This window comes from Poecilia reticulata, chromosome 17, assembly GCF_904066995.2.
Source record: "Poecilia reticulata chromosome 17, P_reticulata-male-v2, whole genome shotgun sequence".
In the NCBI taxonomy this organism is placed as follows: domain Eukaryota; kingdom Metazoa; phylum Chordata; class Actinopteri; order Cyprinodontiformes; family Poeciliidae; genus Poecilia; species Poecilia reticulata.
In genome coordinates, this window is record NC_088846.1 from 21,465,428 (window position 1) to 21,493,382 (window position 27,955).

At 36.5% G+C, this 27,955-nt stretch overlaps 1 protein-coding gene and 1 long non-coding RNA gene across 5 annotated transcripts in view; one reads left to right on the forward strand and one right to left on the reverse strand.

Annotated features, from left to right (window-relative positions):
- The window catches only part of myo9b (myosin IXb), a 41,209-nt gene extending 19,449 nt beyond the window's left edge, over positions 1 to 21,760 (reverse strand). For 3 of the 4 annotated variants that reach the window (XM_081598426.1, XM_081598425.1, XM_081598427.1), the window contains exons 1-12: positions 21,116 to 21,760; positions 17,271 to 18,090; positions 8,039 to 8,133; positions 7,626 to 7,688; positions 7,353 to 7,452; positions 6,332 to 6,432; positions 4,747 to 4,870; positions 3,597 to 3,686; positions 3,363 to 3,479; positions 3,105 to 3,239; positions 2,835 to 2,956; positions 1,125 to 1,266 (exon numbers count right to left, since the gene is read on the reverse strand). In XM_081598426.1, coding sequence (XP_081454552.1) covers positions 1,125 to 1,266; positions 2,835 to 2,956; positions 3,105 to 3,239; positions 3,363 to 3,479; positions 3,597 to 3,686; positions 4,747 to 4,870; positions 6,332 to 6,432; positions 7,353 to 7,452; positions 7,626 to 7,688; positions 8,039 to 8,133; positions 17,271 to 18,044 — 1,863 coding nt within the window. In that variant the 5' untranslated portion in view covers positions 18,045 to 18,090; positions 21,116 to 21,760. The remainder of the gene's footprint in view (positions 1 to 1,124; positions 1,267 to 2,834; positions 2,957 to 3,104; positions 3,240 to 3,362; positions 3,480 to 3,596; positions 3,687 to 4,746; positions 4,871 to 6,331; positions 6,433 to 7,352; positions 7,453 to 7,625; positions 7,689 to 8,038; positions 8,134 to 17,270; positions 18,091 to 21,115) is intronic. The other variant, XM_081598428.1, reaches the window with a different exon arrangement.
- A 2,451-nt stretch (positions 21,761 to 24,211) lies between these two features.
- Positions 24,212 to 27,468, forward strand: LOC103479791 (uncharacterized). The gene is made up of 3 exons (XR_535987.3): positions 24,212 to 24,283; positions 25,158 to 25,229; positions 27,356 to 27,468. It is a non-coding gene; the product is annotated as an uncharacterized LOC103479791 (long non-coding RNA).
- Positions 27,469 to 27,955: the final 487 nt, after the last annotated feature.

The window sequence follows — 27,955 nt, forward strand, 5'->3', positions numbered from 1 at the left end:
TTGTTGGCAAATGTTTGAGTGTGCCTAGGCCTGATACACTGTACTCGGTACTAGCGTGGCTAACACGATTACAGTTTACTAAAAAGCCTTTTCAGGTAAAATGAAATCTTTAATGTATGTCAGATACAGTACACATTGCATATTGATCTGCTCAGCTAATGTAAGACTGTGTAACAGACAGGCTTCAAGGTGTAGAAGTTGTATCAGTACTGCCATTATGCTGTACTTAGCTAAAAGGTTTTCATAATGGATGTGTTTATTATTGACTTTCTGTTTTTCATTCACTAAACATTGATCCTACGACAGTTGAACTGCAAATGCGTTGTGCACAAGCTTTGATCCAAGCAAGGCTTTCCGTTCCAGATTTTGGAAATCTGTGAATTTTAGTTCCACAAATACGATCAGGATACCTGACATCGCCTGTACAGATACCCCACTGATAGTGGGGAACCAATTTTTCGAGTCCTGACGCAAAAACTTTCTTCCGGTCTGCTAGTCCACAATGTACATTAGCATGTGTTTACTACTGTAGCTTGTGTTTGTGAGATGGTCACGCACGTGGTAGCTGCGCTGTGACGTGAAATGGGCATTAGCCAATGAAACGCGGCCCCTGTAGTAAGGTCCGTTAGGATCAGCTCTGTGTTTTCTTTACAAGTACTGTATTTAACATACATTTTAGACAAATTTAAAAATATATAGTGTTTCATGAGTAATTTTGCTATATTTCATATATGACTTTGACTGTTGTCATTATTAATGTTATCCGTTTAATTTGTTAACTGTTGCTGACTGCTATTAAGTGCTACCAAATGCACATTGGGAAATACTGCTTTGTAGTTTGTTTAGGGTTATTTATTATATTTTATGTAATGTATAGGGGCAGAAGCTGCTGGACTGATGTTAACCACCAAGTTGATTGTTTTTTGTTTTTTTTGTTAGAATAAATACCATGACCCTAAATGTGTCTGTCATAAAGTCAACCTGAGATGCAGAAGCAGTTGTTTAACAACCAGTCTCTTTATCTGGAATTTTCTGGATCTCTTACTACACTAACTTCCTGTTGCTGAATGACAAGTTTTTATCTTAACTGGAATGTAGAAATGTTTGCATTGGGGGAGTTTTACCTTTAGGAGATATTTAACTTTCCCGGCATAGTGTTCAACGGTAAAAGTGTCCTGCTTGAAGGGAGAGAATCCAAAGCGAGGGTTGTTCTGATGGTGCTGTTTAAACTTCTCCAGCAGGGTTTCATCAGGGGCCCGAGGGAACCTGAGAGAGACAGAAATGAAAGAAAAATAGTCACCATTACCTATATGATATCTCAGAAAGCGAATAAGGCCAAAGAAATTAATAAAACCACAACAGAAAACATCAATCAAACAGATTTCTGAGTCATGCTTGAAATTGAAGTTAAACCCAGACCTGAATATTTAAAAAACTGGATTATCAAGTCCTGCTGTGACTTGCTGTTGTTTAGACTTTAAGCTTCCTAAACCTTTGAATTTTGTTTCGATAAGTACCCTGCGGCCATATTTAAGAGTATAAAATGTGACTGAGCAGTTTTAAACTGAACTGGTTAAAAGTGGTCCTTAAGGGTGCGTTCACACTGCAGCCTGAAGTGACCCAGTTCTGATATTTTGGCAATTCTGATTTTTTTGCCGTGGCCATTTACACTGCCAGTAAATGCGACCTATAAGCGTTCTGCAGTGTGAACAGGCAAACGACCTGAAAGTGTCCCGCATGCGCAATAGAGGGCGCAATAGCGTCAGCGTTCTCAGTGTTCTGCCAACTGCCATAAAAAGAAGAAGTGCTCAGTGTTTGCGGAAGTAAACATGGAGGCTAACGGTGGAGCTTAGCTTACATATTTGAAGTTGTTGTCCAACCGGAGCAGCATATTAACAACTTAATCCTCATTATAGTCTGTCATGGTTGTTGTTTTTCTTCCCGCTTGCGCGTATCAGGACGCAGAATAGTGAGATTTGTTGAGAATCAGTGACATTCAGTTCACATGAATGCGACCTGAACGTTAGGTCGCATTTGAATCGGATACGTATCGGATATGGGTCACATTCGAAACAGAATCCGACCTGTGCTGTTCACACTGCCATGAAAAGATCGGATATAGGTCGCATTACGTCAAAAAAATTGGAATTGGGTCACTTCAGGCTGCAGTGTGAACGCAGCCTTAATGCATTTTAGATTTTAACTACATTTTGCTCAACCAACAAGTTTTAATCTAGTATAAAATGAGATATCCAAGAAGAAAAAAATGTAAAAGGCTACTTTTAGATGCTCTTATATAAATGTATATTTTTGCTAAATGATTAATGGAAAAACTTTATTGACATTAAAAGCAGTCAAACATTTTAACTTTTAACAAGCATTTTGCATGCTTCAAGTCTTAGGACTCCTAAGCGTAAACATGATTTCCAGTCAAAAGAACAATGTTGGTAAAACTAAATTATTAATTTCAACCTAAATTTTCCAGGGATATGTATAACTTTGAGATGAACTGGGTCTCTGGTCGCAACGCTCCACATGCAAATCGAAAACCCAAGAATCATTGTTGTATTTCTATGAAGCCTAGTGCGATAATAATCTGAAAGGGGAAAAAAAATCTATGTATTTTACACATTTAAACACAAAAACAACACAATATTTTGCATTGCTTCACATGCAACGCAGCTGCTTTTTTGTTCCAGCTGACTTTCAAAATTAACAGAGGTTGATGTTTATGAGCAAATCCCTTCACACTTCAACATTTTATTCCACCAAAGCATATTTCTCCCCATCTCCAAATTATTAAATAGTGGTTTCTAATGTAAAATTTCACCTACTTGCTCTCCTTGTTCAATAAGTGGAGGAGTCCTACTGATGTGTCACTGATCAGCTGGATGCAGTCACTGTTGTCAATAAAGTTGATGTTTTTCCAGGTTATGCCTTCTGACACATAGACCTCCTAAAAGTTAATAAAATGGCAAACAAATAATCACAAACCTCCCACAAAATTTATGTAAATCAACTTAAAAAAAAGTAACTACAGAAGCAGGAGAAACGTGAATGTTATATTGTGTTGATATAAAAATAATAGGAAAACAAAGACCAACCTGCTCAAACTTAAAGATGTTCTGGTTGATGTAAAACTGCTGCTTCTCATTGGCGTAATTGATGCACAGCTGCTCAAAACTGTTTCTCTGGAGGTTCTCAAACCCAAACATGTCCAGGACACCAATGGACAAGCACTAAAAACCCAACAGAAGCTCTTAAAATAACAGAATATGAGATCGTTTTGATAATCTTCATATCATCTACAAACATTTACTGAAAGATCGGAGAGCTATAGATCAAGATTTAACTTGACTCACAGAGACGGACTCCTCCAGGTCCCGTCTGTTGAGCATTGCGTGGTTAATGTGAAGGATGATCCAGTCAAACAGGGCGCTGTATAAACTCTTCGCCATGGAGTCACGAGCTGACACGGCCTAGAAATGAAACGAGGAAAATAAAACATATGGCAACACCATAAAACCGAAATGATAAATGGACAAAGTAGTTTAATTACAGGAAATAAAGGATCTTCCTAAATTCAAAGTAATTACCTCTTGTAGTGTGTAGAATGAAACCAGAGTGGAGGCTGCAGTCACTACCTTCTTCTTGGTTAAAGTCGTCACCAGCTGCTCCTTTTTCACCTGCAGATGAAACGAAACAGAGATAACACAGATTACTTTATCTTATTTCTAAATGTCTGAATTTATAAAAATTCTGTTTCAGACAATGTGGGTCCAAACTTCACAAATTTACCACTATATATTTTGCTGTACTGTTGTGAAAATGATAAAAAAAGATGATTATAAACTATTAATTACTTCTTTTGACACAAAATTCATACGCAAACGCAAATACTGAAACATTCCCAATGAAATGGGATTCTTTAGGATGCCACTTACTAAAATAAGTGTGATTTACTTCACTAAACTGCACAACATTTCCGATTTACTGATATTTACTGATGCTCCCAATGTTCCAAATAGTGGTGAAAATATAAAAAAAATAGCATTTCCAATAATAATGTCAGTTCTTTGTTGTTAATTGAAATTTACGAGATGACAATAAATGCAAATTCTTCTAAGAAATTATTCCCGATGAATGATAAATACCCAACCCGTTTCCAAACATGAACCGATGAGCGTTTAGTGAAAAATCTTTTTCTGTCACTTTAATCAACTATAGTCATAATTTCTGAAGCGTTCCTCCCCAGCATGTTAACTACTGGGTTGGGGGAAAATGCCCAGCTAAGACAATATTCCAGTAAAGACAATAAAGAGTAATTTATTTTTATCTGTGTATTTTTCCATCTAATCTTCCTGGGGTTTGAAGTGGTCAAATAATTATGAACAAACTTGATTAAAAAAATAGGTCAAGCTCCCTTTCTGTGGCTGCTACCCCAAGAATTTGGCATGCTGAGGTGAGTGAATCTTCATTGGCGTAAACAGAGCTCTTGCACAGTGCACAATGAGGTTAAGTAAGTCTATTTTTGGGTTGTTGCTACGACATTAGACCCAGCAGAGGAGGCATATTTTTGAGTTTATATTGCATCTCTGAGTTTTGATGCAAATCCACACATCCAAAAAAATATTCTAAAATAAGTGGTAGCCCAGCTTGTGAACTAATTAAATTGAGTTTGCAGCAGTTTAAGATTTATCATATGTATCCACAATAAACTCCTGAGTATAGTGTGACCAGTATTACCATAAGCAGGTGTGACAGTGAAGATAAAACCTCTGCAGGTCCGGCCTCCAGGACGTCAGTATCCTTTGACTGACTGAACGTCACATTTCCCAAGAGCAGGATGGCAGAGACCACAGATAAAATGCTGTAAAGCGAAAACAGAAAAACAAGATTTTAAGTCATTTTAGAGTGGAAATAACACAAACATGTTGAATAACTGTCAGCTGTGTGTCGGTTGTCCTTATCAAGGTGTAATGTGGTTTTTAAGTTTTTTTTAATGAGTTAACAGAAAGTTCTAGAGTGACTCAAGTTAGAGTGACTTTCTGCATCTACAAAAATTGAGATAATTCCCAAATATTTTTCCACCGTCTTGAGAGAGGATTTATTTTTATAGTCTCCTGAGTTTTCTGATGTTACACAGAAACCAGACAATCTGAGCTCATCACAGTTCATTGTTTCCAATCCAAACTTCTGCTCTTCATCCTAATTATGAAAACAGACGAATTCATCACAGCAGATTGTTTTTTAATATCCTGAGTGTGACAGTCTTTTGAAAGCCAGACTCTGTATAAATGTTTGTAAAACTTTAGCTAATTTCATGATCAATTAATTAATTTATCAAATGATAATACAAATCTGACACTGACTTATCAGCTCCCTCTCACTGCCAATAAAACAAACTTTTCACTTCACTTTATTCAGTTTAACTTGACTTGTTTGAAACCTCATTTAGGACCAACTAACTATTGAAGAACTATTTAGTTCATAAAACATCAGTTTATTTAAGTACAAATCTCCAAACTTACTGCAGGGCTCATCTTTTCAGTCCAGTAGGAACTACGATGGCCTCTAGTGGTGAAAAAACTCAAAGCAATCTGTAACCATTCTTATTTATTTATTTTTTATATTATTATTATTTTTGATCTTTCTCTTGATAAACTTATTTTATCTGTTTTTTTTAGTGCTAAATAAAAAGATTTGACATTGATATTATCTGACCTTAACCAGATAATAAGGATTCGACAAATAAATGCTAAATGCATTATTCAAACCTAATATATGAACAACATCTATTAGGGAACACATAACCACTTCTGATTAATAAAACATTAATATTTAATTTTCCACCTCCATGTTGCTGTGTGTAAATATCCACCAGGAAATCGAACCTGGACACGTAACAAACTATGCAGCTGATGCACGTTGTGTCCTGAGGCATTCTGGGGCGCTGGCTGGAATATGTGCTGCATTTCTCTGGCACTCGGCAAGCTCAAACATGCAGCCGACACCAGTATAGAAAGCAGAAACTACTTGACAGAGTTCAGTTTCAATTACACTTTGCTTGGCAAACAGGTGTACACTTTAAATGAGATGTGAGAAAACTATGAAACAGCATGTGTTTGAGAGTTACTGCAAAAATCAATGCATTTTTCTATGTTTTCTTAAAAAACACCAAAGCAAAACATTTTTGTTTTCAAAGACGACCTTAAAAACAAAATTTGAAGCATTCCATCTCATCTTGATAGGCTTTTCCGTCAGAACTATGGGAAGCTTTGCTAAAGCTTGTGGCATTTCAGATATGTAATGTGATTATAACCACATTTACCGATTTTTAGTGGCGGTCAAAAAGCCAACCATCTCCATAGCTTGTTGAAGTCTTTTGTACTCCTGTTTTGCATCGTCCTCCTCGTTTAAATTAAATTCCCCCTGCAGAAAAAGTGCAGAAAGAAAAAAAAAAATCAGAAACAATGCGTTCATGCATAGTTCAGTACATATAAAAGTAAAATGAAATAAGGTGAAGTTGTTTGTTTTTATATATTTCTATTTATTAATTACCGACATAACTGAGGACCAACATACACTTACATAGAGAAATCTGGAGGAAGATATTTAGCTAAATGAACTTTTTCTTCCCAAAAGGTTTCAGTTGAAGATAAAATAATCTTATTAGTAATTCTGAAAAAATTTCATATATTCTGTGCAACTTTTAAAATAAAAAAAGAGGAAGAAAATTCAGCCAGCAACTTTATTACCCCAACAAACAAGGCAACATTTTATACCCGCCATGTTAAGATGTATTGTCAGTAAATAAAGTTTTATGAATAGTTATCAGTCATATATAAAACACTAAATAAACTAAACTGAATATACTTGACACAATCCAGTGTCAAGTATCTAGAAATTAATGCCATACTTTTTAGATTTTTATTTACAAACAAAAATTAAAACAATTTAAACTCATGTATGAATTGCTTCCATTTAGTTTTGATTTATCACATACACCAATAAAGTGCATAGATTTCGGTGATTGTGAAATTCCTCAACAAAAATAAATACTTTCGCAATTCACCCTATGAAAGAGGAACAAATGTTTTGGACTTTCAGAAATGTGTTAAGCTAAATCCTTCATCCACGACTGAAGAGGAAATATGAGTAGACTGAGCTTAATTATGTTTCGATTTTACACAATTTTAGTGTTAATTTGCAGCCTTTCAGTCATTATGAGAAATGTATTGATCATGTGACTGGTCTAATCACAGACAGAGCAGAGGCTTCAGCATTGTGTCTTATTTCAGTTCGTCACTTCCTCTTTCTCTGCAGCAGGAAAGTGTGTGGATCAAAGGTACCTGGTTGAGATAAACATAATCCTGCGGCTTCAGTAGATGAAATTCTTCCTGCTCGTCTTTAGACGCGCCCATCAGCAAACAGTAGAAAACATGGAAGTTCCTGAGGATCAGACGCCGCAAAAAAAACATTTAACTTTCATCATTTACATTAGCAGTAAACGTAGTGGCTTTATTTAGATATAAATGTTAAGCAGATATGACAAGAAATGTATCACATATGTGATATTTGGATCATAATCTGAGTTGATTATTTGAAGATTTAATATTTTTTACCTTTCATTTTTAGCTCTAGACACCAGGCGGTTCTTTTCCAGCAGAAACTTCTCAATAAATGCCCTGTAAATTATGCACAAAAAAAGAAATAAAGTGATCCACAGAAAAATGGTGTAAAATTTGCCATCTTTGCTGCAAAACCTGGTCTAGTTTCTAGTGCAAATATCTTAGTACACTTGAAGTAAGACAAAATTAGATAAAAGTGATAGTTTTTGTTAATGATTTCCGTGTTACAAGTGAAATAATCTGCCAGTTGAACTAGTATTTTTCATCAATATTGAGGAATTATTGACAAACTCATATCTTGCTGAGAAGTTACTTGTCCTAAGACATTTGCACTAGAAGCTGGGCCAAAATATTTAGCAGGATTTTGTACTTTTACAGTGTTTATAAAGAAGCACATGACGTTTTACCCTCTGATGACGCCACTTTCCAGGTAGATGAGCTGGATGAATTTTGAAAAGCGGCTGGAGTTGTTATTTTCTGCTGTCTGTGCATTGCCAAATGCCTGCAGAAACACATGAAACACAGCTTAAAATAAACAGAACGGAGCTTCTTGTACATAAACAGGGTAAAAGTTTGCTGCATGTGAGTTAAAATTGGTTAAAATTTGCATTTGTATGGATGGAAGAGTTTCATTTGCAACCTTATAAAAACAAATATAGTCTGAATCTGAAAAATTCAGCTTTTGAGAACATTTTCTGGAAATGAAGGTGCAGTACATGAATTTTAAACTCTATTATTTCTAGACACATTTACAAACTATGAACAGTCGTCTGGTCTTTACCAGGTTATAATTTGATTAAGGTCCAACTTCTAGAGGACAGACTGTTCACATTGTTATTACTAAGCAGAAAACCAAATCAAAATGGATTGGTTGTATACAAAACTAACCACACCCTCTGTTTTAAGCTTTAGCTTAACAGGTGGAAAATTATGTGGCTCCTGTGGTGCTCAGTTAAACCTGTTAAATGTTTCCCTTAATTAGCACCACCTGCTATCAGGCTGCTGCAGAAGCTCGAGATTGAGGTTTGCTGGAGCAGAAAAACATTTCAAATCACAAATCAACTTTATTTGTACAGCACATTTCAGCAACTAGGCAGTTCAAAGTGCTTTACATTATAAAACACAGAAAAATCAACAACTGAAACATTATTTTCCAAGTGCCGTCATCATCACACATCAGAACGTTGGTTAATGTTTCATTAATTATTGTACAAAAGCAACTATAAACATGGGTTTTTAGTGCATATCTAAAGGAACTCTGTGTTTTGGCTGTTTTACAGTTTTCTGAACTGCAGCGAGTGACAGTTTTACATCAGTCTGTTCTTTACAAAGATGCAAAAGTTTTCAGTGTATTTGTTTTTGCACAATCCTATAGAGGGTTGTCTGGACTTTAACTGAGCCATGAATCTAAATTGATTATTTTTCTTTTGTAGATTTGCTGCTGTCAGTCAGATATGCTCACATTTGACTCTAGAAAACTTCTTTACTGATTCAATAGCTGCACAATAAACCCAAATCATTTTTAAAAGCCAGCGTGAAGCTTTTAGGATGAGCTTGTTTAATTACCAACTGCTGGAAAGATTAAAAACTGTCTTAAATGCTTTTCAATATTTTTTGTAAAAAATATTTTCCAGTGTTGATCGACTGACTTCTCTTTGTAAAACTCTTCTGATAAAACTCGACTTTCACAGAGGTGATGACACTTGGTGATGATGAGGTTATATTTGACAAGCAGTATCGCTTTTAGAGTAAGTAAAGCTGTACTTTGTTTTTGAATCTTTTATTTTTTAAATGATGAAAAGAATCTGAGGTGTGTTTTTGTACACGTGAGGCAAATCAAAAAAAAAAAAAAAAACCTTGGTAAAAACACAATCATTGTTTTTACGCATGCTCTAGACCCGGGCACGCGTAAAACTGATAAAATGGCAGACTTTGTTTTTCTCTCACTTCAAAACCCAAATTTTTTCTATGTTATACTTTTTTCCCCTCATAAATGGTTCTGTCCAGTTTTTTACTCCATACAAAATTAGCGCTTTATTTTCTAACAATCTTAATCTGATGTCCAATCCTTTTGTTCAATTAAAAAACTTTAGCAATCTAAATAAATGCTAGATAAGTTTCTATGAGTCTAAACAACACGCAGAAGCAAAATCTAAAACCAACTGATGAAATGATAAAGGAAACTCAAGGCATTGAAGAATATTTTATTTCCTTTTTCATATTTAGTCTCATTACAACAACGACTTTATCATCATTTATGCACCACTTTCAACCTCAATTAAACAACTTTCAGCTTTCTGGTTGGGCTCTAATCTGACAAAATGTGACAAAGTTCAAGGATTATGAATACTTCTGTAAGGCAAAACTGACCTCACAAACACAAAACTAAACTAAATAATTAAATCAAGTATCAGCTGCTGTCACACTTTTTTTCTCTTTCTTTCTAAGGTTTGATCTTCAAACACAAACACAAACTGTGTTCACATCAGACTGCTGACCTTCATTCCAGCGCTTCACAGTTTCTGTTCCAACAAGCCGGAGAAACGTGTCTGCAGACACCGAGCCAGCAGCGATGATCACAGCCTTAAATCAATGTTCCCACCCACAGCACAGATGTAAATACAGCCGGGGGGATTTGTCTCATGCATTTATGATGTAATTTAACTAAATGTTATTCAAATAAATGTGAAGGTTTGGGACACAGTAGAAAGACGTGCAGAGAAGGGGGTAAACTCAAAGTCTGGGGGCCAAATCCGGCCCACCTTAAATTTTTATGCGGCCGTCATTTCTTCCAATTGTTGAAAATTCATGCAAAAATCAACAGATTCCCACATTTTTTCTCGTTAATGCTTAATTTATTGGAAAGTTTCAGCAAAAATGTTCAAACCTACCGAGTTTAAGTGATGCCATCTTCCACCTGCAGATAGCAGTATTTCTAACTTCTTCTATACTCTGCTGCCTCAGCCTTACTTTGTCAAATTATACTCTATAGTCACGTGAAGAGTAACAAAAAGTCACATTTAGCGTCATACCTTGCAAATATTTTTGAATCAGCTTCACAAAATCAGTGATTTTGATTTCAAAGAATCAGAAACAACAACAAAATCCTGGAGAATGATCAATGTGACAAGATGTTCAGTATTATTTAATTTCAAGAAGTACTTATTGAATTCAGAGGCAGCTATTTATTAATAGTTTAATGGTTTGTTAATAGGTTTTATCAATATATTCTGGTGCAACTGGCCCTTAAAGGCAGAATGGTTGAGAAAAAACAGTAAAACCTTGAATTGAGAAAAGGCTGTGTGATTTTTTAGGAACAAATGTGACAACGGCAGAGAAGGTTGTGGTGACAATTTGACTTGTACTTACACAAATATTTGATGAAACAGTGTTTCTGCTTTCAATTAAACACAACTACAGAGGTAGTAATCTGCCAGCTACTGGAAAAAAATGTAATTCATAATTTCAATTAATTTTAATTAAAAAGTTGCATCTGGGCACATCTGCTGAGTTTGCAAAAAGATCCAGCTAGGTTTACTCTCGCATATTAATGCCCTTAAAAACACATTTTCTGCTGCATTAAACAACAAATATTACTAATTGCATTAATGGCACAGGGACCCTAAACCGATGGTAATCTAGATGTTTTCCAACAAAAACTGCAGCAGCAGCAGGAGAAGATCCACTGAAGTATTTACTGTGCTGCTGAACTGAAAACCATTTTAAAATCTGACTCTGCTGTCCGTGAAATATGATTATTCTGTTTCCAAAATGAGATTAATTAGTATGGTGCAGGAGGAAATCCCATTATTAATAATCTACAATCTCATGTTGGTTGATTTAAGGATGATTTACGTTGATTTTGACAAAAGCAAGAGCTGGACAGTGTTTAAAAAAAGTACGAAGAGAGAAGGGACTTGATTTATTCTTGATTATATGGGTTCGCCAGCGGACCTGGCTAAGCCAGTTCAGACACGTTTCTGTTTCTCTTCTCGCTCCGGTGTTCCCTCAAAGACAACGCCCTGTAAATTCCCCCTGTGCAGCTTCACAAACGCAAAACTAAAACATAAATTCACCCAGTTAACACATATAAACACCGGCTTTGTTTAGTCCAGGTAGAAAATCGACTTAATTATCGATTTATAACATTTTCAATGGGGAGAGAAGGTGGGAAGGAGAGGCAGATATCCATCAACAAGAAGAAAAAAAAAGAGTGATGGCAAGATAACATGGAAACAACAACAAGAAAGTCAGAAGTTTAGGTTTCAGACAAATGGGAACTTGTTCTGCAGACTGACTCATACATGCAAAGGAAATCCCAAGATGTTAAAAAAGGAGCAAGAATGCAGAAGCATAGCACTGTTTTAACATTTTTTATGAAAAACAATCATCTCAGGCATTACTTTTCAGTCATGAAACATCTTAAAAGCTAAATTAATTTCTCTAAGCTTTAAGGAGAAGCACTGCGAACAAGTGAAACAAATCTTAAACGCTGGGTTTTTCCAAGTCGAATCATGCAGAACTTGTTTTTGGAGAGAGAATCCATGTTTTGTTCCCACGTAAAGATAGCTGGGCCCTTTGGGAAGGAGGAAGTGTGCAATCTGTAACCATATCAGCCTTTTCTGTGGCATCTGCTTAGATGGAAAGATAAAGCACAAAAATCTGAGGGGGCGAATTTCTGGTATTTCCACACCTACTACTGGAACAAATAAGTGAAGAGTCAAAAGCAGCAACATGAATGAAACTGTGACTACAGCAACTCCGCTAGTTTGTTCCCCAATACCGCAGTTTAAATGAAGTGAAACAAACTAGTGCCTCACTTTCAACATGTGGATCCATTCTCAGGCCACAAGCGTCACTAAAAAATGAGATTTTCCTTCAATTAAACCAAAATAAAGTCACATTTCGTCATGCATGCCGTTTAAGAATGCAGGTATTTCCCTTCGGATCCGTTTGGCGCCATTTCTGAATCAGTCGTCAGAGCAAATAGGTGACCGAAACAGAAACTTTGGAAGCAAAGTGTGTGAGTATCCAGTTACTCATTGACAAAGATAAAGTAGCACAACTTAGATTTATCCGCCATTGAATCGGTACAAATAACAGGCTAACCTGAAGGGACATTTTGGAGAGTCGATACCAAACGACATTTGGGGCCAAGAGCTGGAAATGTCTTCACAGAAAACTCAAGCAACCCGAAATCTGTAGATGTTAAATTATCCAGAAAACGCTTTTTCAGAGGAATGGCTTCTGCTTGTTGACCTACTTTTATTTTAAGTTGATGGTTTATGATTGCAGTGTCTAGAAAAAAAAACATTCACAACCTTTGAACCTTTTCACATCTCATCAAGTTACAACCACAACCTTCAGTGTATTTTACTGGGATTCAGTGAAAGTCTACCATGCATATTTACAAAACGGAGTTAAAAGTTTTACACACAGAAATCTTAAAAATCTGACATGCATATTACTTCCTCTAAATAAAATCAAGTGCAACCCAGCTTTTAGAAACAATCAAACCACTAAATGAAGTCAAACTGTGTGCATCTCAGCATAATCCAGCTTTTCTGTGAAGTAGTTTAATGGATAACGTCACTGAACAAAAAGCATCATGATGACCAGGAAACCCAGCAGATGTGAGTCCAGAGTAAGGGTTTTAAAACAACATCATAAGTTTTTAAAATATGAAACCACTGGTTAATCTGTATGATTGACACAGCTGTCAACCTAATGAAATGTTACTTTCCACTTAAACTGAGACTGGGAAAAGATGTGTCAGGATGGGTGGTGGATGGTGGTGAGGAGATGGCGCCGAGACCCAGGTTATGAAAATGGTGATATTTAATGATGATAATGCTCAGCAACAGTCCAAGACAGGCGGCACGGCGAGAGACAAGCACACAGCTAGATGCCGGTAGCAACTGACCACAAAGACTGAAAACACTAGAGCTGACGCCAACACAGGACTTAGCAGTACAACTGGGGCGACGGACAGAACTGATACAGACAAAGACGTACGTTTGACAAGGACCCAACGAAGAACACAGACAACAGGTGAGACTAAATACACACGGGGTAATCAAGGGAACATGGAAGACAATCAACATGTCTTCCATGTTGATTGTTCCCTTGAGACAATCAACATGGAAGACACAGAGATGGAGACACAGGAAGCAAACTGAACACAAAAAACTCCAAAAATAAACACACAGGAACACGATCATAACAGTATGCTCTTCAAATATGGAACAAATATCCAGAAAACTGAAAAACAGCTGAAACACTGAGCTCCTTCACGTCAAGACTAATAAGCCACCTGGGTAGAGTTGTTTTTGAACCATAATAAATCAAATTTTGATCAATATTTAATGTTATTAATGATTTTAGCCTTGGCACTGGACAAAATTTAATGTCTGTTATTGGTTTTCACAACTGGTTATTGTTCTTTTCTTTTTAGTTTTCAGGGTGTGAAGTGCTACACAAATAAACTTGATAAACTGGTTGAGAATTTGGGGTGAGACTTAAAATTAATGTTTGCAGAAAATATTTATCCAAATGGTCAAAAACATGAACTGTTGCTTTTATTTTTCTCCTAATGCATGTAAAGCCCTTTGAATTGCCTTGTTGCTGAATAAACTTCTTCTTTTAATGGTTATATTAAATGTTTAGACATCCAAAGGTTTTAGAAAGAAAACCAAATATTTGCACCTCTAAAGCAAGCCAAAGACGGCTCTAAAATTATTGACACAAGAGAATTATATTCGTAAAACCTTAAAACAAATCGTATTTTCTTTTCAGTTCACAGTCATATGATGTCAGAATGTAAACAAAGTTTAGGGGATGCTAGCAGTCTCATAAAAGCACAAAATGTCCTCTTATATTTAATTAGTCTAAAAAAATACCAAAAATAACCCAGTTTGCCAAATAGATGAGTATTTGAACATCAAGAAAATTCCCAAACATTAATTAGCTGGAATTTTGGATTATATAATGGAGATTAACATAAATAATGTTGCTTTTGTGACCTGTTTTTTTTAACTTTTGTCTACTTTAGACTGTTTTTCATGCGCAACACTTCCTCTTTTGTCCTCAACTTTGTCCATATCCTCATTTTCTAAGCAGACTGTCATAATCTGGGACAAAGACGGGCAAAAACCTAAATACCACTGGAGGCAAAAGACTTTTTCACAGAATGTTTAAAATAAACAGATTTGCCTCATTTATTTACCAACTTGTTGCATTTCTCATTAATCTATTCTTAATAGACAATTCACTAATGATTTCATTAAACAGGGAATGGCCACATTATAGATTTGCAAGTTTCTGTTTCAAGACTCAAATAGCAAGTTTTTCAAAAAGAGACTAGTACAAACATATCTTAACTGACGGTTCATGGCAGACAAAAAAGAAACAGAGCCACAAAGTGATCTGCTGATAAGCGAACTAGTGGTCGTAGTGAGTCACACTCTGCAGGCTTTACTGATATGAGTCCAAAAAGAAAACTTAACTTCATTATTTCTCGCTGTAACTTGCAGCAGAAGCAGATTTTCTGCTTTAGCTTGAGTTTAGCTCTGTGGGAATGAAAGCTACAAATGCCTGTAACATTTCAACAAGTTCCTCTCCCTGCAAGAGCTGTGATAAAATCTGAACAGAGCCGCAACGAGAGAATGTTTCCCATGAAAGTTAACAGCTCGTTTGTTTTTCCGGATTATGCGCATTAACAAAGACAGGAACAAATGTTCAGCTGATCTGATTCACGCGTCATTAAGCTAGATTAAAATATTTGAAGCAGTTTACAAAGTAAGAACAGATCTGGTTACTTTTATGCAAACTTTAGCACGAGGTGTCACTAATGGATTTAAGTAGGTTTTCTGAAAACAGAAATGATAAAACTTTCTCAAGTTTCCGTCTGAATCAGAGCCAAACCCACAAACTGAACCACAACCAACCAAATACACAAAATAACAGCAACTTTTTATGACAAAACTTATCAGAAACATTATTAACTAACAAACTAAAGGCCAGTTTATTGTTAGTCTTGTCTTTTTTAGTCAATTAAAGCTAATTCTCATTATATTTCTTATTCTTATGCTCGTCTAATCACGCAATTTATTTTAGCGCTAAATGGTGAAATTAAAACAGGGTTTCTGCAGGTTTCACCAACACAAATATAAGACTCTTTACTACCGTTATGAATTAAATTTAAGACTTGTATCGCAACAGAAACGTACTAAAGAAAATCGCTCATGATGGACATAAAAAGCCAGTTAGCTTTGCTATTGCTAGCTAGCTCCTTATTGATCAAATTGTTTATTATTCTGTGCATCAAACTAATAACACATGAATATTTCTGACTCCTACAGATTTTACATCCAGGTAGGGCTGGGCGAAATGGCTTGAAGTTGAAATATCAAATTGTTTTTCATACCAGATCAGATTTCCAATTTTTTCTCACTTTCTTTTGTAAAAAAAAAAAGACAATTTGACAGAAAATATTTACAAAAAGTGGCTTTTATTTAGATCATCCCTGTATGACGAAGCATTACTGTAATATTCTGCTAATATTATGACTGTGTTATATATAATATTAGCAGAATAAAGATGCAATTTTACCAGAAGAATTTATTAAAACTTCACTTTTATGAGAAAAAAGCTTGGATAATTAAATTCTGTTTATTTTTTGTGTTGGAGTTCTACCTCATTCTCCTAATATTACCATTTTATTCTGATAATATTAAAAATTTATTGTGGTATTACTTTGATTTTATCAAATGACATTAAAGGTCTCCTCTAGAAAACTTGCTAAGCCCGATGGTTGGGTGCTCGGCAGTCATTCATCCAGCGGCCCGTCATGTTTTTGAGTTAAAAAATGTTTAAAGTTGACAGGAAATTTGAAAATATCACTTGATAATTATATGTTATTGAAAGATTGGAAGATTAATATCTGAACACCAACTACAAAGTCTTAGAAATGCAAACATTTAAAAATAAATTAAATAATTAAGCAATGCTAAGCCTGGTGGGGGCACAAGAAAAGCCTGGTGGCCCGCCAGGCTTATAACACACTGGGGGAAACCCTGACTTTATTCTGGAATGACTATGACTATACAGCTCTGGAAAAATTTAAATGATCAGTTCCTCTGATTTTACTCTGAGTAAAATGAACATGTTCTTTATTCTATGAACTGCTGACAACATGTCTCTGAAAAATTTTGTATTTATTAGCAAGAAATGAGAAATGGTCGAAATAAGGAAAACGACAATACTAATGTTTTAACTCAGAAATCAACATTTGGTGGAACCAGGAGGTTTTCAATGCGGTTCAGTGCAGTGGGCTCTTTTTTTTCCAGAGCTGCGTTCTTCTGACTTTATTTTCGTTAAAAAAAAAGTAAAATTCAAAGATACTTTCTTGATCCCACAAGGAATGTTGTTTTAACTTAAAAATAGATTTTGTTGTAGAGTTGACCTCAAAATCCAAATAAATAGAAGCTATAGAAAATGCTTGTAAGATGGCTGACATCACTCAAAAGGAAAAAACAAATGTTTTTCAAAAGTTAAACCGTCAACAACCAAAAAATTAATTAAATGATAAGACTGATTTATCGCCCAGCCAGTGAAAAGGTTTGTATGTTGGTGTCCTACCTCTAGAACCGGGCCGGCCCCCAGAATGGCTCGCTCCAGTCCGCCGGAGAACTTCCCCTGGTTGAGTGTGGTCAGGCAGTGGATGAGGTAGCTGCTGCTCTCAGTCTTCCCCGATCCGCTCTCTCCAGAGATCAGAATGCACTGGTTCGCCTGCTGGCTCAGCATGGTTCTGAACGCCACGTCGGCGATGGCGAATATGTGCGGGCTCAGTTTGCCCAGCGGCTGGTTCTCGTACAGCTTCACGTACTTTGGGTTGTAATAAAGGGGTAAAAACTTGTTGGGATTGACGGCGACCAGGATGTTACTGATGTAGGTGTAGATTTTGTGCTTGTAGAAGCGCTGGCGTAAGACCTGCAGCACCGCCTCCTGGGTCACAGACGGGAGGCTGCAGAGGTCGTCGGACTCCTCCTTAGACGTTACGACTTGCTTCGCTCTGTTGTTGCTCTGCTGCAGGACGAAGTAGTAGCCCTGACTCTGAAGGTGCCGCTTCTGTGTCTCCGGTGGCCAACACAGGACTCGCTCCAAAGGGCTGTCGCCATCGTGCAACGGCGTCTCCTCGCCGCCGCTCTCCTTCACCTCCAGGAGGCTGTAGCTCTGGCTGGAGTCCAGGTCCAGCGTGACCACAACGTTCTGGATCACAGTCTTCACCGTGTCCTCGATGCTGACCTGCAGGGGACAGTAGGTTTCTGTCTCCAGAGGCAGCCTGGGGTAGATCTGCACCACACGGGTGTCTTTGTTGTGCTCAGGGGTCCCAGCTCCATCTGTAGTGCTCATCCTGACCCAGAGACGGGCTTCTGCATAACTCACAGCCCACCAGGCGCTGCAGAAATCACACACAGTGGCAATAAAACAAAGTTTTTAGGTAAAATAAATCGATAAAAATATGAGAGTATCTGGGAAAACATTTGAAAGGGGTCAAAAATATCAGCGCCTCTGGAAAACATCTTTAAAGGCTTTAAATAAGCAAATCTTTTATTGCTATTGCATAGAAAACAAGACATATAATTAAATCTGTTCATGCCAGATCAGATTAACTGATTGTTTTCCTTGTTTTCTTTTCAGAGAACGAAATTACAAATGACAGAAAATGTTTTCAAAAAGTGTTTTTTTATTTCAGCCATGCCTACAGTGAGTTGTACGACAGAGTAGCTGGTTCTGGCTAAGAGAAACTTTAGCTTAATTAGGAGAAAATAGTCATAATAGCAGAAAAAATACACAATTTTAGAAGAAAAATTTAATAAATTAATAAAAATATGGAAGAATGTGATAAAACATTTGGATGAAGTAAAAAACATTTAAATAAACACATCTTTTGATTGCTGCTGCATTAATTTTATATAATGAACATAAAGTATAATTAGAAATGAGGGATTTAGCTAAAAAATAAAATTGTTTCAGACCAGATACATTTTTTTATCGTTTTCTTTTCAGAAAACAAAATTTCAAATGACAGAAAATCTATTCAGTTCATTTCAGTCATCCCTGCTATGAGTTGTATGAGAATTTTTGTTTAATTATGAGAAAATAGTCATAATATTTTAGCAGTATAAAGATACAATTTTACCAGACAAATGTCTTAAAATAAATAAAGTAGCTTTAATAAGAAATTGTTTTATAATTTTTTGTTAGAGTTCTCATAAAGTTACTACTTCTTTTCCTAATATTACTTTATTCAGCTAAGATTAAGGCTTCATTCTTGTAATAAAACAAGTAAAATGTTGCCTAAGTGTTACATTTTGTTGCAGAGTTGACCTGAATTCAAAGTCTAAACAACAAGAAGCTGTAAAAAAAGATCCTGCCAAGCGACATGCCGTCGCTGGGCGTGTTGCAACGGAAACCCAAGGAGTCCAGTGGTGAAAAGAGAAAAGGCAACTTTCAAAAACCAAAAGTTTGATTAATCGATAAAATCTATTTACTGCCCAGCCTTAGTCTGCAACTCTGGAAGAGAAATGTAAAAAGTCTTTAAGTAAATAATATTTGATCGCAATTGAATGGCTTTGCATAGAAAACGTGACTTGCAATAAATTAACGTTTTAAACCAAATCGCCAGTGGCAGTTCTGGCATGGATGGCAGCTTTTACACCATCCAGTTCGCCAAGATTTAATTTAATCACATTTCCTGGTTGCATAATAACACAGTGATGCTCCTGGTAGAGGGAGAAGACATGGGGTGAATTATCTGGAGCTCATTTCCATGTGAATCCAGTAAGATGACTCCTTCCTCATTCAACCCAACCAGGATATTTCATACTTCACAAGAACTAGACTGTGAACACTTCATGGGTCCATTTCACTGCTGAATTTTTATCTAACAGTGGATATTAGGAAAGGAAACACATTTCTGCTTAGATGATGCAAAAGCTCTCAAAGCGAGGCTGCAAGAACATAGTGATCTCATTACAGCATAATAAACTAATATATGTGTTCGATTTTAGCTGATTTTTTTTTGCATTTTCTTTCCAGAAAATGAAATTACAAAAGACATAAAATGATTTCAAAAAGTTGCTTTTATTTCAGTGAGTTGTATGCAACAGTATCTGGGTTTGGCTATGAGAATTTCAGTTTAATCAAGAGAATATAGTCATAATATTAGTAGAATAAAGACCATTTTTAGAAGAAAAATGTCTTAAAATGACAAAAAAAGAGAGAAAAATTGGGATAATTAAGTTTTTGTTAGTGTTCTCATAAAATTTCTACTTAATTTCCTACAATTACCTTATTGGTGTAGTTCGTGTTGTTTTTACTCTTTACTTAATAATGATAAAAGCTCAAATGTGCGGCCACAGTTTGACAAAATCAAAAATGCTTCAGAATTGCTGCTCTAGACAATCCAGAGTTCTTGATCTTTGGTTTCTAATCCCTTCACTTTCCTTCACCCCTGAGGTTTTCTTTAGGCTCTACATGAGGACTATCTTTTTGTATTTGATTTTTAGTGCATGATGAACAATTTCTGCTACTTTATTAACGTAATACTGAAGACCTGCTTTGAGTTTGCATTTTTAATGTCTGTGAATTTCCACGTTTCCATAACAATTTGAAAACGTTAGAATGAAAGTGGCCCACAGCATCACACTTCTTCCACTATACCTAAACGGGCTAATCTGTATATTTATTTTTTGTTTTTTTTATGTCTGACCCACCGTGAATGTTGATTAGAAACCACGTTTTCAGGTTTTTATATATTTTTAATTGTATGCGACTTAGGAAGACCAACAGGCCCACAGAATCACAGAGCCTCCACCATGCCTAACTGTTTGTTTTGAACTAACTGTGTCTGTTGCTGAAAACCTCAATCCAACCAAATCACCTAATCCCAGATTAATCCTACATGTGAAATTTTGCAGAAGTAGGGGAGAAAAAGTTTTCTCACGACTCCAAAACAACCAGCAGGCGTACGTGTGTGACGTCATATCGGAACCCCTAGCAAACAGAAAATGACGGGTTACAACTAGTTAGAAGTTCCTAGAAACTTTTCCTGAGAGTACAAACAGTGACCTTTATTTTATTGGGATTATTAAGAGCTCCAGTAATTCTTCCATTGCTATTTAAAGAAAAATACATTTATTACATTATTTCATATGGTTCTTTTTCCCCACTCGGTAAATATGTTCAAATAAAAGTTAGAATACAGATTTTCAGGAAGACTAAGAATCAGCAATGAAAGTTGAGTTTATAAGCCCTTATTCATTTTGTTTACCTTTTCTACACTTTCAGTATCCGCACGCTTTTCTGGGAAACCATTAATCCTCCTATAATCAACATAATCCCGAAAACAGACATCTGTCCGTGGCAAACACCTAACAGTAACAGGTGTCAACGAGGCGCTGAATGTCAAAACGTCTTACCTTCAAGGAAAGTGTCTCATTCCATCTTTGAAAGCTGGAAAACACACTGGCAGGGGAGAAAAACAAAGATACCTGCACTTCTGTGTGACGTTGACTAACTCCTGTCACACAACTTCAGGGGAAAAACATCACTTGAAATGAAAGAAAAGAAAAGAAAAAAAAACAGGCCGAAATACGAACCGAAAAGCGAATAAAGAGTTCCCAATAATCAGAAAAAGGAGGTTTTAGTCTACATTTATGGTCGTAATTCCTTCTGCAAATGTCCTTTTCCTTGTGAAAAATTCAGGATTGCTGTCTTCTCGTCGTCTTTGGCGGAAAGTTATCGTTACTTCCTACATTTCTCCACACGCACACGCACAAACACGCGCGCACACATTCGCTGACGAGGTGGGAATTAATGGATAATTTCCCCTTCAGTGAACCTGGAAACACCGCAACCCTAAAACATGAGAAAAATAAAGAAAATAAAAGCAATAAGGCCGCCACGGTCACCGTAAAATTAATTAAATAGAAGCTCAGAGGCGAAATAATAAATGCCCTTGGTACAGGTTGGTACAGGTGAGTGGTGGGCTTAGCGCGCCCCCGTCTGGCCACCTTGAGGTATTACAACAACGTCAAAGCTCAGGAGCTCAAGCTTCTTTTTAAAGCCTACGAAGACTGAACAAACAAATAAATAAAAAGAAATACAAACATAAAAATAGATATATAAATAAAAAACATATTCAAAGACTTATTCAAATAAATAAATAAATACATAAATAACTGTTTTTGATGGAGCTGAAGGTGATGATGAGGTGACTGAGATCGCCCTGCAGTGTCAAAGTTACACTAAACAAAAAGCTGGATTGGTTAAAAAGTGAATGATTGGTTAACATTTATTAGTTGTTATGTGTTCTATGTGTAAATCTGACCAAGTTACATGATGTTTTTCATGTGTTACTGGCGGCAGTGCAGAAGGTCAGGGTGTCGGCTGGGACAACTAATCTATTCTTGTTAGTATGCAAAATAAGTAATGCTGCATTTGAAAAAGTTTTACAACCAGAAAAACTTCCAGAGCAGCACATTTACATTATTGTGACTGTATTTTCTTGTCATTTTGGTATAATTTTCCTTCCTCATCCAGAAATTTCCTGGTTTCAAATTACAGCTAAAAGCCATTATACTTTTATAATTATTATGATATAAAATATTCTCATTTGAGTATGTTGCTAAAGCATCTTTGATGGATAAAACGTTTTTATTTGTTTGAAAAATCCCAACCATAAAGACAACAGTTGATTTTTATAGTTTTTGTTTTATTTACTTGATTGTTTTATTTAGAAATTGTAGTTGTGCCAAATGCTAAAAATTTAATTCTATGTTAATGGAACAAAGTCTGAGCTTCTAGTTACAATAATTTAAAAAAACGAACTGGATACATTATAAATCAAATCAAATCAAAATCAAAATCAAATTTTATTGTATAAAGAAACCATATAAAGAAATTAAGATGCAAATGTTTATTTTTCTTTAAGGCTTGGTTGACTTTGTGTAACTTTACCTTAATGGTTTGAGCAATGACTGATGATGCTGTCAAATGTAATTAATCTGTGCATGCCAAAGTTGCGGACATAACAACAAATGATACATGCTTGCAGTGGGTTTGTAATAAGAAGTAATAGTCATAAAACCGGCTGCACAGTGGCACAGTGGCGCAGTTGGTAGAGCTGTTGCCTTGCAGGAAGAAGGTTCTGGGTTCAATTCCCGGCCCTGGTCCCTCTGCATGGAGCCTGCATGTTCTCCCTGTGCATGCGTGGGTTCTCCGGTTTCCTCCCACAGTCCAAAAACATGACTGTCAGATTAATTGGCCTCTCCAAATTGCCCCTAGCTGTGAGTGTGTGTGTGCATGGTTGTGTGTCTCTGTGTTGCCCTGCGACCGACTGGTGACCTGTCCAGGGTGTACCCTGCCTCTCGCCCGAAACGTTAGCTGGAGATGGGCACCAGCAACCCTCCCGACCCCACTGAGGGACAAGGGTGCAAGAAAATGGATGGATGGATGGATGGATAGTCATAAAACCAGTGTGTGATAATTAACTGTAGGTTGTTACTATCCATGGTTTGTTTTCTGTTTTTTTTTTTTTAATTCGGAAACGTGAGAAAAACCCAAAAACATTAACTCTGCAACACAAATTGATCCAAATTTAAAGGTCATGGTGGTTTATGTGTCGCAGAGGCATCTGCATGCAAATTTCCAGTAATATAGGAACGACAAAAATTTGCTTGAGTGATGTGTGTGGTGGAATCATGCAAATGTTTTTTCATGGTGCAGCCAGTTCACATTTTGTAATGCTGTATTCATCAGTCGGTCATTTTTCAGTAATGCATCAGTGGTGATCTGTGGTGGACGTCTTTGCATTAACTGTAAACCCCACAGTTAAATGGGACATTTGCATTCATCATCATGGAAATTATTAGCATATTGTGTCTGTGTCTCTTTTAGACATTGGTTAATCCCAAGTTGTCCAGGCTGGTGACTGCACACGTATAACTTCAGTGATATTTTTTAAAACCAAGAACTGGGTGCGTACATTTGTATTTATTGTTGGATTTTCTTTAATTCACTCAGGATCAACGTTGTAAAGTAAATATGGGCTCAAATATTTACTTATTCCTCCTTAAATGTTCACAACCATCATCCTACTACTTCCTGTCGTCGTCGTTTTCGCGGTTTTCGCCAATAGCAACATCCGGTTGTTGATCACGTGACTCGTGTGACGCGAAAAAATCAGTTTTGCAGTTTTGCTAAATACGTCTATTTTGAGAAACCACCGTATCTTAGCGCAAGAGCTTTCGAAATTGGCAGGTTTCCATTAAGCAAATTTATTTTCCTTATTTTCCGCCACTGTATGGTTAATGCAAATGCAGCCTGTTAGTCTCTTATTAATAATTTTCTATCAATTTCCTATCGTTCGACACCTCAAATTAACTCAAACTTCCTTTATCTAGTGAGTGTATGCTTACTTCTGACACATCCAGTTTGCAACTTGAACTTCGACTGCAAACAGTCAAAAGTAACATAGGCTAATTCAGATCACGCATATTCGATTAAAATGAAAATTTCATTGTAAACAAACTCGTGTTTCCTTCAGAAAGAGTCTCCAGATTTTATCCGCAGGAAAATGGCTCAAGGTGAGGAGTAATTGTTCACACAGCGGCCTCAAACCCTGCGGGTTATCTAAAATCAATAGCACGTCTTATGATCATCACTTCTGCTTATGGTAATGCAGCGCCGGTCCATTCGGGCATTTAATGACTGCAGAGGTGTCGAGCTCTAAATTGTTGTATCCCAATTTAGCGAAGACGCTCGCAGACACACTGACAGCTTATTATATAGCATGACGAATGAAGAGAGGCGATGCAAAGTGTTACTCAGCAGAAATCAGCTGCCGATGATACCGACTGTACCTGCAGAGGCAGCCAGATTCGCCCACACAGGGGGACAAATTAGGGCAGAGGAGTGAACGCTTTATTTCATTGTGTCATCATCGACTCTTTAGAACGAATACAAATGTTCGTGGTCGTCTCTGGAGTGTTAGTGGTGGTGGCTGTGATGGAGGAAGTGACGGGCTCTCATTAGGTGTCACTCTTGTTCCTGCTGGACTGAGCCAGTTCTGCAAAGACACACTGATTCCAGTTCAGTAGGCACAGGAGTAAACAACCCCAAAAGCAGCTCGGTGTCACCGATTCCCAAAGTAATTGAAAGCACAGATAGTAACAAGCACTTGCTCTATTTTGAACTCTGCAAAAATAGCTTTTTTTTTTTTTATTGGCTTGCATCATCTCTGTCTGTACATTTTCGACACGTTGAGTCAGTTATGTCCATTTAAAATAATCTTTAGTGTGATAAAAAAAAAAAACAATCACTCATCAATCACCCTAATTTAACCTTTTGCTCTCCATCACTGCCTGATTCTTCATCTTTTTCTCCTCATAAATCAGAACAAGCTGACATAATTTGCCTGGACATGCAAAGACTTTTACAGCATTCCTCTTCTCTTTACAGTACAGGTGCTTTTTAATGACGGCCGTCCTTCTCTCCTCAGCTCTGGGATTTATGGACAGCTGGGGCCTTCAGGTATGCAGGAGATGATTTTTTTTCATGTCAGACACTGAACTTAGCCACTGTGAACAAATCCTGTTTGTACCGATGCTCACCGATGAGCTAAGTTCTGCGTCTTTAGAAAATTTCAGTTTTGTTGTTGTGCAGTTTGGGGGTAAATAACTGTTTCTCCTTCTGCAAGACAGAGGAAAAAAAAAGATGCATCATGCAACTTATAAATGTTTAAATTGGAGATAGTAGATCAGCTTGATGAGGCAATCACAATCAATCCTGTTAAAGCGATAAGATCTTTGACTTTAATGCTTATTTATCCAAATGGGATTTCTAGACTTACAGAAAAGCAGAAGTTATTTGCCTATAAAAAGTGGCCACATGTGTTACTGGCTAGTAATAGATTGTGTGAAGTGGCTTGCCAAAGAATCAGTTAGTTTAATTTCAAATAAAATAACTAAAAATCATTTTCTTTTCTTGAATTTTCTTAATAAAGTTTTTGTTTCTTAATAGGAAATAAGAAGGTTTTGTCCTCTAAGTAAATTTCTGAGTCACGTTTTAAAGGTTATAGTGCAAAATACACTTGAAAACCTGGAGAAAAGTGAATTTTAGCAAGTTTGTACAATTTAATGAAGACATTTGTTAAATTGGAAGAACGTATTACTTCCAAGTGGCTACAGTCAATACGATGTATACAGCAAAGTGAGTCTTTATGCAGATGACTCCCTAATTTATGCTGATAATGACGCCTCAGTAGCTGGTTGTTAATCCAGTTGATATACCAAACATTTACAAAACCTACAAAATCCCTGAAAATTACCATTTTTGATATTTTTTCACAAATCATTACCTGCCACATGATTCTAGGCAGATTAGACAGATAATTTGCAGCCAATAAGGCTCAAAGTGTCAATCAAAGTCACTTTACCATTATAGCCAAAAGTTACTGAGATGAAAAGACACTGACCAAAGCAACAGCGATGAAATAATAATATTATTATAATAATCACATTATTTTTTTAGGGGACCTATTATGCAAAATTCACCTTCTGTACATTTTTGTATATTTCATTTGGGTTTCAACTGCTTCTAAAACACAGATTACGCACTTCAGACACAAAAAACAGCCATTTTTTGACAATAAGTTAAGATTGTTAAGTCAAAATTAACTGCCACTGTGCTGTTACCTAGCAACCCCAGGCAAGCCCAGCTGGGTTACCTAGCAACCCAAGGAAAGCTCCATTACTTTCGCTGTTAGTTTTACTGCTGCTGGAAAAGAGAAACTGTTTGGTTGTGGACTTACCATTCAGAAAAGATATTTTACTACAGAGATGGATGCGTAACTGCACGTCTGTTTGGAGCCATTTTCACATACGAGTGTAAACGTTGAGTTTATTTGGATTTACATAAATTATCTAAGAATAATTTTCAATCCAAAACCAAATTCTTTTATATCCATTCAGACTTGCTGGTGTGCATCAGATCATTGTTCTGCAGCCTCGTCATAAAACTAATGGTTGGATATTTTACTTAAGGATTTTCTAGTAAAGAGCAGAGTTCATTGTTTCATCTATTAAGTCCTGAAGTAATAACGCAGTCCCAGATCATCATCCTGCCACCACCAGGTCTCAGTATGTTAGTCTGATGTGATTTTTCCAAAGTGTTGTGTTAGATCAGTTGAAATAATATCAACTTTCCAAAATAAATTCGATCAACCACAGTTAATTTATGATTTATCAATGTAGAACAGTTACTTTTTCACAAAGTAATATGAATGGGGTTTCTCCCTCAATAAACGAAAGAATTATTTAAAAAGTGCCTCTTTCAAAAATACTTCAACCGAAATGGAAATGAAATGCTCTAAGTCATTTGCAGATGGTGATGGCTGTTGGCAGAAAAGATCTCAAGTTTTACACAAGTTATCTTTGTCTGACATTAAACTTAGTTTTACCACATTTAAACAACTTCATTGTTACTAAAAGCTGTTTTTTTTTTTACTTTAAAGGTTGGTGAAGGATAATGAACCATTTAAAAGCTAATCTTTGTCCATTGCTGTTGAGATGAGCTTCTCGTAACTCATAAATTTCACGACAAGATGGCGTAATTATAGACTTCAAACTCCAATATCAGTTTTCTCTTTCCCGCTACAGGCCCCATTCTCCAGCTGCAACAGGACTCGATCCTCTTATTCTGTCTGAGCCTCAGGACCCGAAGCTCAGTTTTCAGAATAAATTGTTATTCCACCCAAATGGGGGCATGATGACATCAGCTTCACCGTCTAATGTGTTTGCGCAGCGTTGATGTGGAGTCAGTAAAGTTGTGAAGAGAGATGCAGCAGATAATTTACACCTTAAAATACCAGCGTTTCACTTCTTGCCTCATCAATCATCCAGAATGGTTCAAAGATATTTAAAAACAGTATTTAGCAACTTGCGCAAATTCATAGTTTTGGATTTTCCTGCGTGCGTATCCCCACAAATCTCGTAAACAAACCTCAAAGGCCGGATTAGTTTCAAGGGTATCAGTGTCGAAAGTTACCTGAGCAGGAATGCCATTATGTCATTTTTCTCCCTTCTTTGAAAGAAGAAGAAGAAGAAAAGGCAGCTGCAGCCTTTGTCACGACGCCCTCTCCTCCTCTTCCTCTCCTGTGTAGAAAAAGTGTAATGATCCGTCTTGATCTTAAATAAGCAGGGCGACAAAAGCCCCGCTATCACCTTCACACGTGAGTTAGTTCTGCCTCTCCAGACTTG